The following is a 14,140-nucleotide window of genomic DNA, read 5'->3' as shown; positions in this document are numbered from 1 at the left end:
ATGCCCTTCGAATTCCATCGGAAGGACGACAAAACAAGGAAGACGGGTCGCGGTTCGCCGCGAGCCGATGAAACACAATATTCGGTGAAAAAAATGTGCACGCCGGCAGAGCGTGTCGGTATGCAGTTGCATTTTTTCGGGTGCTTGATTATGACACCGTCGTTGTCGCGATTCCGGTTGGAACGCGACTCCCAACGTTGTTCCCTCGACCGTGCGGTTTACATCTCAAGGTTAACTCTGGTTCACTCTTTGTGTGTCGTAGGCCAAGGTGCAGCAGCTATACAAGCTGGATCGGCTGCTACAGGAGGAATCCGGAACGCTGCACAGTCTTCAACAGGACAAGGCAAGTGTCGCGATTCTGAACTACTGCTGAAGTGCACACATATGTCCTAATTTCGCATGAAAATCAGTTTCAATTGAATTCATCGTCTGTTTTCTTTACACGCAAGAATTGTGACAAGTTTTGTTGAGTGTAGACTGTAGAATGGAAGTTGTTGAAATATCAAAGGTCATCCCAGAAGTAATGTCGTTTTTTTAATCATTTTTAATCAACCTTTTCATTCTTCTTCATCCGGTAGTTTTGCGATCACTGTGGATGAATTCGTAGCGAGCGGATGACCGTGGATGAATGTTTTGGAGAGGAATCTTTAATTTCGTTTGTTATTTGTGATTTTTTGTGAATGTTTGAAACAGGAGATTCTGGAGAAAGCGCTCGGCGGCCTGCGGCACAAGCTGCAGGGCAGCAGGAGCAACCTGGCGGAAGCCGAGAGGTACCGGAAGCAGCAGCTGATGCTGGAACGGGAGCTCAGCAGAGTGAGGGTGTTGCTCGCGCACAATTCCAAGGTTGGAACTCCTTCGCAATACTTTCAACTAGTTTCCCTAAGCAAACTTTCAGTTCTAGCAAATATTTCAATGTTTAACCCTCGCAAGACGGATGCTTTTGACGATATTTCACAGCAGCTATAGCCCAGATTCATTCAAACCATTATGCAAACCATTATAATACAAATAGACGATTTGAATTGTCTACTAGAAAATTAGATGGCACGTTTGTGACTCTGAACAGTAATTAAAATGATCAATTGGTTGTTCGCAGGTAGAGCCGGTATGCTACCAGGTAAATGATCCAAAGCATAGAAAGATAGCGCTTTCAGTTTCCGGTTTCTATTCTGTTCCTTCAATTATCGTTATCCACGCGTTTCACGGTAGCTTTCCTACCAGCTGTACCACTTATCGCAAAATATCCCCTAATCTATTGATTTCTGACTTGCAGAAGCTGGAGGAGACAGTCGCAGAGAATGCTAGGCTGGAGCAGGACCTGGTGGTGCTCAGACAGAAGCTTCAGGCTTCGAGAAGGTACGCTGGGAACATGACCAGAGACACATCAGCTACGACTGGTCCTCTTGAAGCGGAATTGAGAAGAGTTCAGCAGCTGGTCGGAGATTTGCAGAGACAGAGGAAAGAATTGAGTGTGCAAGTTAGGCAGCTGACTGAGAAATCGCATAGTCTGGTGCAGCAGATCAGACCACAGCCCCCTTCGGGTGAGTTACATTGACATTTTTCGATTTGCGTGCTCTGAAAGTAATTTTAAATCTGGCAATGTGAAACGTCTACCAACGCATTCAGCACATTTTTCTGATTAAAACGAGCCCAAACACGATACAATTTGGATCAAATTTACTTGTTCAAACTATGGTACGATGAAACGTCGATTATGCGAACTGAAACAAATAAACATGCGCCGCGTCGTATCGTGTTTGTACTCATTTTAGTCGGAAAAATGTGACGAATATTATGATAACATTTTCATTAAAAAAAAAAAATTGTTATAACTATCTTCAAACAAACGTGTACAGCACCGCAAGTGCATCAGCCGAAGAAAAGGACGCAGAATTCCTGGCTGGAAACTGATTTAGACTCGGGAATCACTTTGGACCATGGTCTGGACTCTCCATCGAGTCCAGCATTGTCATCCTCGCCTCGTAGCAAACAAAATGGCGTCCACTATCCTCAGTTCTCTTCGCCGACGCATTTGAAGGAGTCGTCGCCTTCGAATCGTCAGCAGAATCACCAACAAAACCATCAGCAGAACCACCAGCAGAACTATCAGCAGAATCATCAGCCGTATCCTCAGTCTATGCAGAATCATCAGCCGTTGCAGAACCATCAGCCATTGCAGAACCATCAGCCATTGCAGAACCATCAGCCATATCCTCAGACACAGCAGAATCATATCTCTGCGTTGTCTCCTCAGCTCAGAGAACAGATACAGCAGCATCAGTTGAAGCAACAACTGCTGAAGGACCAGATGCAGGGTAAGGGGAGCTTGATGCAGGTGAATGTGGCGCCGTTGTATGTCAACACGGACACCAGGGGGCAAGGTAAGATGTTATCAATGATGTATAATTTTTTGTGAGTTTCTTTAGTTAAATTTTTCTTCGGCTAAATTTGAACGTGTCTGAGACGAACATTTTTTAAATTTGAAAGAGTTTTGTGACGGAGACGTAAAAGTTATGAGATAATTAAATTCCGAAGTTAAAGGTCTCCGCAAAATACAATACAAACTTGTTATTTCCTTTCTTCATTTATATATTCCAATCAAAAGATTGCTAGATATATCCCAAAATGTACACTTTCGAACCCAGAAACGTTTGTTAACAAAAAATTCTTCCGTTTTCAAAAAAAAAAAAAAAATTGTAAAGGTTCACTTTTTATTTTTCCAAACGTACGTATCCATTTAATCTACATAAAACCCTAAGTTCGTATTTGGTTATTAAATCTTTGTTATTTTCTTTGTCGATTTATATATTCCAAAAATTACTATACGTAGCTCAAGATGCGCACTCTCAAACCCAGTAACGTTCCCCACCAAAAAGTGCCCCTGCTTTAGACAAAAATCCCAAAGCTGCACTTTTCAATCTCTGAAACTTCGAAATACAATTGAACTTGCACAAAAATCCCAGCTCACGTTGATTTCTTTTTATAAATGCACAGACAGCATCAAGCATGACGAGAAGTTGTCCAACGGCACATCAATCCCCGCACCAGAATACGTTCCCCCACCCCCGCCTCCTCCGCCCCTAAACGAAGAATCGAACGATAATTACCGTCTGAACGAGGAGAACAAGTTCGCCGGTGAGTGCAACAATGCTTTTAAATGAACCATTCTGTCGCAACAGATAGATCAGTCTGTAGATAGATGGATGTAGTGTAAAATGCTCACGTTCGATCTCTCCAATATCGTTTGAAGGCTTGATACACAACCGTGAGAAACAGGAGATCAAGACCGTGCGAATCGTGAAACGGGAATCGGAGAGACGGCAACGTGATCGAGGCGATAGGACCGGGAACATTGGAATCCCATTAACGAACGGCTTGCAGGCGCCTGGGGGTGCGAAACGACTCTGCGACGATGATCTGGGGGGCTCGCAGAAATTCGAGGTAATTTCTTGGGATTTTTCCCTCACCCCCATTCCATCCTTCTAAGTCTGGATTCTGGATCTAGCTCTAGATCTAGTGCAGAGATTGATGGAAACTCTGTGTCTCGATGGTAGATCGTGGTCTGTTCTGGCTCTATTTTCGATTGACTTACTTTTAGAAGGCCCAATTGGGAAGAGTGGTCGAGGAATCGCCGATGATTCATGCTCAGAGCACGGTCCAGCTGACGGATTTGGACGACGTGCAGTTCCAAAGGAGCATGTCGCTGCCAAGAGGATTTGGTGGACAGCGACAGCAGCAGCCTGAGATTCATCAGGGTCCGGTGGTGCCTCCGCCAAGAAGTGACAGCATGCACGCCCTGAGGAGTATGCTTGCCCGGCGAAACAAAGTTAGGGTGAGTAGTTTCAATCTTAGAGTATCTATTGAGAAAATTAGACGAATTCAAAAAAAAAACAAATACCGTGAGGACATATACTTTATTCTACTTTTTCAATTACACACACACATACAGGAAAATGGGAACCAGAAAGAACAATCTTTCCTACCTAACACACGTTATGCAAACAAATTCAAAAATTATGAAATAACGGCAGATGATGTGTTAATATCATATGTAATCGTTGACAACCGCAGAACCTCATTCTAGAGTCGACCAATAATAAAAAACTTTAAAAATACTATTCTATTATTTCTAACTATACATAGTATAGTCTGTGTCTACATAGCTCCTGCGACTTGCCATTAATTACAGACTGGAATTATTTTGCACAAAACTCCGCAGTCTAATAATAAAAGCACCGAAACACAAGCAATATAAATTGTCCCCTTCCTCTGCAAAAATTATAAACAACAAAGAAGCCCTAATCATTATAGATCTAAAGGAAACCATAGTACCATGGGTCTAACTATAGCAAAACTGTTAACTCTTATAAAGATTCTCAGTCTATTCGCCAATCATCGCTCGATTAACCATCCCCTCCGCATTATTTTGATTAGTCCTCCAATTATGTTACTCCCGCCGAACCTACTTTAGCTCCTCTTTTGTTTACCAATCATGGCAGTTCGAAAGTCAGGACGGCAGCTCGGATAGCACGCTGTCACCGTACACGGAAAGCCTCGGCTCAAGTTCCCAGGTGGCAATGAGCTCTCCAAACTACTCTACGAGTCCTTCGTACAGTCCGTGCCATCAGAATTACTCGCCGATGATCCGATCGAGCCATCATCATCATCAGCAGCCGTCTAATCATCAGCACCACCAACAACAACAACAACAACAGCAGCAGCAGCAATACTACCCGCAATACAGACACTATGATAGTCCGATATCCGAGAAGACCAACAGTCCGCTGGATCCTGTGAGCCCCGAGCTACCAATGAAACCGGAAGCGCAAGAGAGACCTTTCGGTTCGACTTTGACAGTGAACACTTCAAGCTCGCCGCAACTGTCGCCGGTGTTCAAGAGCGAGGCTGCCAAACAGATCATCAAGGAGATGACTGAGAAAAAGGTTGAAGGGCCTAGGAGGAGGCAGATACCCAGAGAGAAAAGACGCCATTACACTGTTTCCAGTAGCAAACCCGTCCTCGACCTTGAGGACACATTCTCGAAGATGGTATTTTGTTTTCTTTATCTTTTTCGTTGGCTCTGTTTCTCCGTCCTCTCTGTAGCTCTCTTTGCTACCTTTCTTTTCCGTTTTCTCTTTTGTTTTTGGTTGGAGTTTATTTATCGTATATCCTTGTCCTGCATTTTTTTCTATCCTTGGAAATCGTTTCATAATGTTCACTGTCATGTTGATTAATTTTTTAAAATTGTTGAAGGTGAACATGACTGGGTTATCGTCAAAACCTTCACACAGTGTATTTTTTTCTATCTTCCACTTATTAGTATCTCCATTATAATAACACAGTATCATTTCGTGTAGACTACAAAGAATAATGGTTTTTCTACCTCCTTTGAACTAGTAGAGTCTTTTCTGGTCAAGGTCATTTGAAGGTCGCGGTGTTGCAGATCATCGGACAGGGGTGTTTTTGTTTCTGATTTTTGAGATTGATCTTGTATTTCGCAGGGAATGGGCAGAGCGAGGGATGACCTTGACATGGAACGAGCGCTCAGACCAAGGATCAATGCTCCGGATGTCGTTAGGTCGACGTTGAGTCACAAAGAACTCAAGTACAACGAGAGCACCATTGATCAGCTACTTGGCACTCCGAATAAGATCGTCATTCCTGAGAGATATATTCCTGAGCAGGTGAGAAAGAGCACCTAACACTAATTATTCTTTTACCGGCACGTTTGTCACATTTTTCTGATTAAAATGAGTCCAAACACAGCACAGTTTGGTTCACATTTACTTGTTTAATCCACGATTTAGTAGAACCTTTACTATCCGAACTACTCAGTGTGTCCTCCTTAATCAGAAAAATGTCACGAACACGTTGGCAAAGGTTTCAGCGTGATATCTGAATTCTCGTAAAATTGAACTATCTCGAGTTCAATTTGAATGACTTCATCTACAACATAATATTAATATTTAGACCGGGGATCTTCATGCGAAATCAAAATGACCTAAGTGATTGTTCAAAACGATGGAAATATATTTCTTCGTTTAATTATTTTTATAAAAAGCGAAAATGAGATTAATGTTCTTAAATTCTTCTACTATCTTTATATTGTTATTCTAGACACCAGAGTTAACCGCAGAGGAGCAGGAGCAGCGTCTGAAGAAGGCTGAGGCAATCAGAAAAATGCTGTCAGAGACTACCGTCACTGCGTCGGATGGGAACGGTACTATTTCAACATGTTTTTCATCATTGCATCTACAGTCAGCCTCATAATTACTTGCACACACTTTAAATTGAAATAACTTTTTAATTGACATCGAACATCCTAGTCTCTTTTATGAACAAGACTGCAACGAGCATGTTATTAAATGTTACAGATGACAATATAAACGTAGAACAATCGGACAACCTGAAGAGGAAGGTGGTCGAGGAGAAACGTCAGAGGGACCACATCCTCCAATTGAATCAGATCCTGGCGAAGCAAGTGATGGAGAAAAGTAAAATGGTGGCGGGTACGTTTCCAAAACAACCATTAATTCGTGTTCGTTCGATTCATTTTGCACGAATACTCTGCGTCTAGTTCAAATGGCAGCATGACCAATTTGTAGAGTGGCTTTCTTTCACCCTCCAAGTTTCTCTAGTGCAGAGGGATAATTTGCGCTTGCGAAATTATACCATTTTTCTTTCCGTTGTACATTAATACCTTCTGAGAAGTTAGGTAAACGATTATTTTAATGGACTTGTCAGAGAATTACTTCCTTATGAATTTAAACAAGTTTTCTCTCCTCTTAGCAATTTCAGTTTCAATTTTCTTAACAGAAAAATAATGAAACAGGCTCTTAGATGCTTTAGCGACCTTGAAGACAGTAAAATGTCATATGTTACTTAATAACACTCGCACGGCCGTCGACTGGTCTTTTTAGATCCAGAAATTACAGTTTCAAGGAAAACAACAAATGTATAAATTGTGATGAGCATTCATTAAAAGTTTTATGAATGTTTTTTGTGCATTTATGGCATTAGCATGTTTGTAAAATAGTAGAAAATCTTCACAATGAAACGTAAATGTACATAGTATAAGTATTTTATATTTACATTGCGCAATAAATAATAGAAAATCTGTACAGTAAAAAGTATTAACAGTATAATTACTTTTTTCAGAAATAGAATGTTGCACAAAGACGCGCAATCGATTTATCGACAAACCAAATGGAATTTTTTTACCGGAAAACACAAGAAAACGACAATTTAATTAAAAACAGAAACCCTTGCTAGCATACACACAGCCATATTTCATTTTTTTCCAAATTCATCGAAGTGCAACTTTTTTAATTATTTCCCTTCTCGCGTGCACACATTGATAAAGTAATTAAAAAATGTTTTCATTGCTCCCATGCGAATTCATAAGGATGAGTGCTTTCTAACAAGTTCCGGCGATTGTTTGTTTTAAAATTTTTTTATTTAACCGCGTAAAGATTGATTTTACAAAACCAATTGTATTTATTTGTTTATAGCTCTTGAAGAGTTGATGTATTTTTTCGTTTAAATTTGTTTTTTTTTTTCGGGCCAAAGGGAGCCCTCATTGGCATGCGTTTGATATTAATTTTAATTAACTTTTCCGGAAGCTTTTTTTTTATCGACGTTAATATATACATACGATCAGTACCGTCATACGTAGAGAGTGTTGTTTGGATTGTTTGTGCTGTGTATAGGTAACCAGGCACACTGACTGACATGCTTTCTCCATCCTCCCATATAGGACACGCACATCATATTATCGTTTTTCAGGTTTGTTTATATTTTTTCTTTCATTTTATTCATACCCCTTCTCGCATACGACCCCTTCATCGATATTATCTTTTTTAATTTAATTGCAGAACGGACTCTCCAGTATTGGTTTACATATTTATCGAAATGTCTACAGGGTGTCCCGTATCTAATTTGTCTATCTTAAATACTTGACTTATTATTGACATTGCCCTATATTTTTTTCGTTTCTATTACTTTCCGAGGGAAATGATATTAAATTGAATTAAAAGCAGAATGTAATTAAGCTAATTGCGAGAACTAACAAAATTCGTTGGTCCACAGTGAAAGCCCTGGCCACGCTGCCTCTAAAAACCGAATCGAGCTTAGACGACGAGGACCTGTCGCCAGTGACGCCATTGCCACTCTACCAGCAAAGAGAAAATTATTATTCGTAAGGTCAATCATCCTTCGAAAACTACCACAAAAAAAAGGAAAGCAAAAAAGAAAAAGAAAAACACCAAGAAACAACTTGGTTCTTAAAATCATAAAAGGGAAAAATCCTTCACAAGCACAAAGAGAATCCAACTAACTGCCAGCCCGAAACAACAGAGAAAAACAACCATCTTTCCTCGAGTCATCGACGATCTACGCACGGTTCATTGTTTAAACAAAACCGTTGTCTACGATCGTGTTAATTGTAAAGTGTTTTTTTATTTGCGTCGATATATTGTACATAATCATCGGTTAAACTAGAACTATAATTAATACACGAACGAACAGCTAGGTGTTGAGCAGATCTAGCCATGTACTGTTCACTATAGGAGAAAATAATTCATTAAGACAGAGAATTCGTGTCGTTTTTGTATTATAGGCTTCTAACTCCTTCTTGTATAATTAGTCAGTAACTTTTATCTTGATTTTATGAAACACTGTCGAGAACAGTGGTAGCCGACAGACATTTCATTAGCTGTACAAATGAATCATCCAAATTTTTGTTAAGCAGCACAAAAATTAATTTCAGGGTTAAGAAGTTCATTTTAAAATTTCAGATTTTGGAATTAACACCAGAATTTTCGAGCACTGGAATTCTGACTGTACGAAATTTATACTCTCCATCGTGATCAATAAAATTCAATGATTGTTGAATGAAGGAATATCAATCCAGCTATGACTGCTCCGATAGGTCTGGTGATAATTTTAATTTTTAGAATTAATGTTTACTGTCTGACGAGTGGTTTGATGTTATAGAAAGCAACGGGGAATATTTTATTTAAACAGTTTGCTTTGTTTTTGCTTGAAATGAACCTCGAGTTTTACTATAAAAATTGGATTGTTCGTTTGAATGACTAATAGTATGGATCGGATGTAACAGTTTTTGTATAAATAATATAGCAGTATTCGATAGGGTCAAACGGCGCGAATTCTTTGTTCAAGATAATGCTAAAAATGGTAAAAATGGCGGAGCACCGATCTTCGTCGGTTGCCTGTCGAATAGAGGTTCTTCTCAGTCGTCCTGCAACGTGTTCTTTTCTTCTCGAGCGATTTCTGGCCCCCATTCAGTGCAAGCGTGCCTTGGTTCGATCGATTTACCATTTTCTACTCGGAATTTCGACAAATTTTACAATACTTCGCCCTGCACAACTATGGCGGCATCCAATTTCTCAGACGTCTCACGAGTTATATCGATAATCACAGTAGCTAAGAGTATGAAGTGAACACTGAATTTTTACGATCGGACTGCGGATCTTTACGCAACAATAAAAATGTAATATTTCAGTTACAAAAAACTGGAGCCATAGAGAAATTCCTCTCTATTTTACATAATTTTAACAAGACTTCTGTTTTACATTATACATCGAGATGCATTTTTAAAATTGCTATTTACAATAAAATAAAATACAAATGTTATCAATGCATGTTAATACAAACGTCTTCTCACATTTTTCAAATGTGAAAATTTACAAATTTATAATGTATAAAAATTTACAATTATCACGTCCTCACAGCTAAAATAATAAAATGTTTTTTGTATTCTCGTTTAAAACCTACTTCGAAATACATGAATGCTGCCATATTTGTGCAACGCGTTCAACTAAATTAACCAGCGAACATTAAACTAAAATTTATCTATATAAAGTTTAACGACGTTTTTATTTCGACTAGGATACATATATATATATAAATATCAAGCGAATGGACGGAGCACATAGTGTCCTAGAATCCTGGCACCGTGTGAATGAAATTGGATACACTACGACAACGACAGCAAGCTAAACACGTTTAAAAAATTAGCTGAAAGCTGTCGAAGAATCGGGAACGATTGTTCTAAGCGCTGTTCTGTCTCGATCTTGCTTTTCGTTGACAAGAAATGCTTCCAAGAGGCTCTGTCAGTAGCAATAACGATGGATTAAGATACCGAGGCAGCACAATGAAGTAATTAATCGATAAATTGTTAACACTTTGACGGCCGGTGCCATGTAACTTTATAAAAATGAATTTTTATTTTCTTTAATTATTATTTTAATTATAGAAATAAATTTTTACGTAGTTCCCATATCTTGAAATATGTTTATACAATTTTTATTTTGCATAAAAATAAGCAGTCTAATCGCAAGACTAATCGAAGAAAATATTTAGGTGGACCATCCTATGTAACCATTTAAAAGAATTAATCAATTATTAGCTCTGGTCCTTCTAACATCAAATGTGTGTAATCGTTCTATTTGTATTAAATTTTTGTTTCATTTTGTGGAGGACAAAATAGGTGAAGAGTAAAATTGTCAAACCTCCGTCGAAGCGTTAGCATGATAAGATTGTCAGCGAAATTCGCTCACTGTTAGGATCGAGTTCCTTCGCTCGAAGTGGTGTTCTTCGAGCTATAAGTTCTCGGAGAACGTTCGATACATAATTCTTGTACATTTCTTTGAGTTCGGAGCGTTTAGCGATCTAAGAAGCGAGATAAACGAAAGCTAGCGATTAAGATAACGAAATAAGATTGTAGGATCTAAGGTTGCGTTTACGATAGGTGCTACGAGCTGCGCAAAATAGCGAGACATTAACAAAGATTATTAATGAACTGCGAACTACGTGAAACGACTGAATGAAACGGGCACGATTTCGCGGCTGCGGACATCGATCAAGAATTTTCTCGATCTATGAGATCCACAAAAATATGTTTCGATGCTACATTAAAATTATCATGCGTTAGCTTACTGGAAGGAACGTTTTCTTCCAGTTGTTGTATTGTTTAGTTATCGAATCAAATAATTTCTCTTTCCAAAATGTTTGAACGTCTATCTATACGATAAACAATTTTGATTTTATTCCAATGAATTGAAAATTATTAGCATATCGTTTGCTTGATTTCGTCCGGAAATTAATATTTACGTTTCGTATGTTATTTCTGAAATAAAGGAGCAATAAACTGTTGGAAATGATTTGTTACTTTGAGTTCTTATTTTGTGTCGTCTGTTTTTAATCTGAAAATCTTAATGAATTTTAGTAAGCGATAAAGTATTGAGAATAATGGTCCGTTGCTTTTCGGTTCTTGGAAATCTTCTGTGCAAATCTTTATGAATTTTAGTGAGCAATATTAAGATTTATTATTTTTAGTTCTTATTTTATATATTTTGATTCTCTTTTGAATAAAATTTTATTCACGTATGATATCAAAACTGCAAGACTCAATGAATGTTAATAAAATTACTATAAAACATATTTCAGTCAGTTTTGCTGGCTGCAAAATTATTTCCAGTGACTTCGTTGGTTACACGAACGATCGAAAATACATTCTCGTTTATTCACAGCATTCGAAGACGAACAAAAAGTTTGTATCGCTTGTCGAGACCGCAAAATCGGTACCAGCAATCAGGTGCATGAACGTGTACGAACGTGTACGAAACACATTTACCCGACGTCCTACCCGACACGTTTCTTACAAAAACAAACCGTGCATGTGAGTACCCACCTGGTTGTTGTTAAACACTGTCCAACACTTCGAAAATTATCATCAATTTGAAAGCACACGCGATCCTGCCGGGAGTGCAAGAGAAATAATTAAAATTGGTTGGACAGTAAATACTAAGGAATACATATATATGTAAATAAATATACACACAGGGTGGAGCATTAAAAACAAATCATCTGAATATCTTGCTTATTATATTAAATCTAGAAAATATTGCGTCAGATGAAAGTTGCTTTGTGTCGAGATGTCATTCATATTTTTTATAAATGAACACGTAGAGGATATGTAAAGGTCAAATTTGTTTCTTTGAGTGGAACGATGTATCTTTTTATTTACATTCTGACAGACTGTTGTGAGATGAGTTCAACGACTTCTATTATGAAGATCGTTCATGGTCAACCAAGGTCGATCAAGGTCGTTCAAGGTCTACCAATAAAAATTTCATCTGATGCACTTCTCTTTCTATTATTCATAGTAAGCAAGATATCCAGATGAACTGCTTTTCATTGTTCTACTTTGTATTATACACGCTTTAGAAACGTCCTGTACTAGCGTTCTGCATTGATCCACGCTGCACAATGTAACGTTCAACGTAACATGTTGTAACGTGCAAACGCAGTGTGTTTCGTACCTTCTGAAGGTCTGTTCTTCTAGGTAAAATTCGTTGTTCGTTGTACAAGCGCGAAGGAAGAAGAAAGCAGAGAGCCCTGTGGAACATGGCCGCTCGGTTCACAGTGTTCATGCATCATGTTCACCCTGGGTTCATAGTGTTTCCTGTTGTTCTTGCACAATCATAGCACCCTAATAGAAAAAATGTTTTTTAAATGATTTGACTGTTCAAATAAACTAACATATGATTTTTCAAAGCGTAAGTTGCAAACATTTTGAACAATGTTTATTTCTAATTTGAATTCGACGACTGTTACCTCGATACGTGGCAGAACCATGTTCACGGTTCGAACATGTTCACAGAACCAGGTCAAGTGTTCCGCACGGTTCTAACTCTGCGAACAAACGGCAGCCATGAAACTATAGAAAACTGAATGCGAAAACTATAGCAATTCCAAGGCAGCATCGAAGAGTGCCAAATTACAGCACAGCTCGTTCGCGACTGTTCTCGTCAATTAAATTAAAAAAAAAAAAAAAAGAAAGAACCGACAGCACAAAACACAGCTTAACCGTAAGGACCGAAACGAACAAACAAACATGGTCGATATTGTCTAGGCCACGAGAACGGTATCTCGCTAATCACATAATTAAGGGTAGGCGTCAACGCGCGTTTCTAATTAATCGGGAGAAACTCCTATCGACTCTCGATGATGTTAGGGATTAAATTTTTTACAAGACGATCGACCACCGACTCGCTAACAGCTGTGAGAGATTCTCACCTGCGGAGATTAATATAGTAATCTCGCGAGTAATCGACGGAGGATTTCGATTCGGTCACGCGCCCCGTTTTTTCACCGCTTCCGTCGCGAACTATGAGGAGGTCGTATCTAAGCGAAAATCGATTTTTCGGGGGAAAAAAATACCCACATCTTGTAATACATTATACAGGGTCTCCAAAAATGTTGTATGTGGACAGTTGCGTTTTTCGTTAATAACTGCTTGACGAAGCCGCGGAGAACATTTTCGTGCAGGAAACAGTTATTTCAAATGACCTTGGGAATCATATGAGCATTATGTTGAATTTATATAGTTCTCTGAATATTCATCGACCTCGAAAATATTAATAAAATCCAACAAAAACAGAGGAATAATTAAAGTTTGACTATTTGAATGTAGAGTATAAAATTGACTAAGAATTGCTTATCTTCTTCAAAATGCCCTGTTGTTGTGTCGGATTCTATGTAATGTTTTCCCTTCAATTTTGGTCGAGACATTTATGAAATATCTTCGGGAATGTTTCTTAAACAGGAGTAAAATATTGAGTTAATTTTTCTCGAAGGAATGTAGGTTAAACTGCGTTTAACAAGTTTGATTTTATTTTTCAATGCGGGATGTATAATGTGGTACAAGATCGAAGTCCTTTTTTCGGAAACGCGGTTTCGTAGACTGTGAGGTCTTCTTGTAAAAGAGAAACGGAGAGAAAGAGAGGAAGAGTCAATGCTCGAGAAACGACGCTGATCGTTATCGGCCCTCAAAATGGCCCACGGTGCCTGAGAAACCGGCGAGAGGGTTGGTTTCCGCGTGGAAAGACGCCGAGACACTGTACCGTAAGAGAAACTAACACTGTGGAAACAGGAACTGTTATTGTTACACGAATAAAATAAAATCCATATTACACGAACGACGATCTTACTTCAAAACCGGTCCTCTTGCTCCTCCTCCTCCTCCTTCATTCCTCAATAACTGTTTTATTCATTCACTGTGTACAGTGTGTACAATCTTGAATTACAGTAACGTCTCGATACATGCAATTTATAA

At 38.7% G+C, this 14,140-nt stretch overlaps 1 protein-coding gene across 12 annotated transcripts in view; it reads left to right on the top strand.

The window, feature by feature from the left end:
• LOC143355641 (endochitinase) overlaps positions 1-14,140 on the top strand; it is a 260,630-nt gene that overhangs the window by 236,441 nt on the left and 10,049 nt on the right. For 7 of the 12 annotated variants that reach the window (XM_076790665.1, XM_076790661.1, XM_076790657.1 and 4 more), the window contains 13 exons: positions 263-343; positions 694-843; positions 1,097-1,117; positions 1,274-1,541; positions 1,857-2,381; positions 2,995-3,135; positions 3,251-3,441; positions 3,599-3,832; positions 4,500-5,048; positions 5,502-5,684; positions 6,118-6,220; positions 6,375-6,509; positions 8,089-14,015. In XM_076790665.1, the coding sequence (XP_076646780.1) occupies positions 263-343; positions 694-843; positions 1,097-1,117; positions 1,274-1,541; positions 1,857-2,381; positions 2,995-3,135; positions 3,251-3,441; positions 3,599-3,832; positions 4,500-5,048; positions 5,502-5,684; positions 6,118-6,220; positions 6,375-6,509; positions 8,089-8,201 (2,694 nt within the window). In that variant the 3' untranslated portion in view covers positions 8,202-14,015. Of the gene's footprint in view, positions 1-262; positions 344-693; positions 844-1,096; positions 1,118-1,273; positions 1,542-1,856; positions 2,382-2,994; positions 3,136-3,250; positions 3,442-3,598; positions 3,833-4,499; positions 5,049-5,501; positions 5,685-6,117; positions 6,221-6,374; positions 6,510-7,709; positions 7,786-8,088; positions 14,016-14,140 lie in introns of those variants that run through there. The other 5 variants (XR_013082534.1, XM_076790658.1, XM_076790670.1 and 2 more) reach the window with 5 other exon arrangements.

This window comes from Halictus rubicundus, chromosome 7, assembly GCF_050948215.1.
Source record: "Halictus rubicundus isolate RS-2024b chromosome 7, iyHalRubi1_principal, whole genome shotgun sequence".
NCBI classification, from domain to species: Eukaryota; Metazoa; Arthropoda; class Insecta; order Hymenoptera; family Halictidae; genus Halictus; species Halictus rubicundus.
The sequence above is the reverse complement of the archived record's forward strand: the minus strand, read 5'-3'. Positions and strand labels throughout refer to the sequence as shown.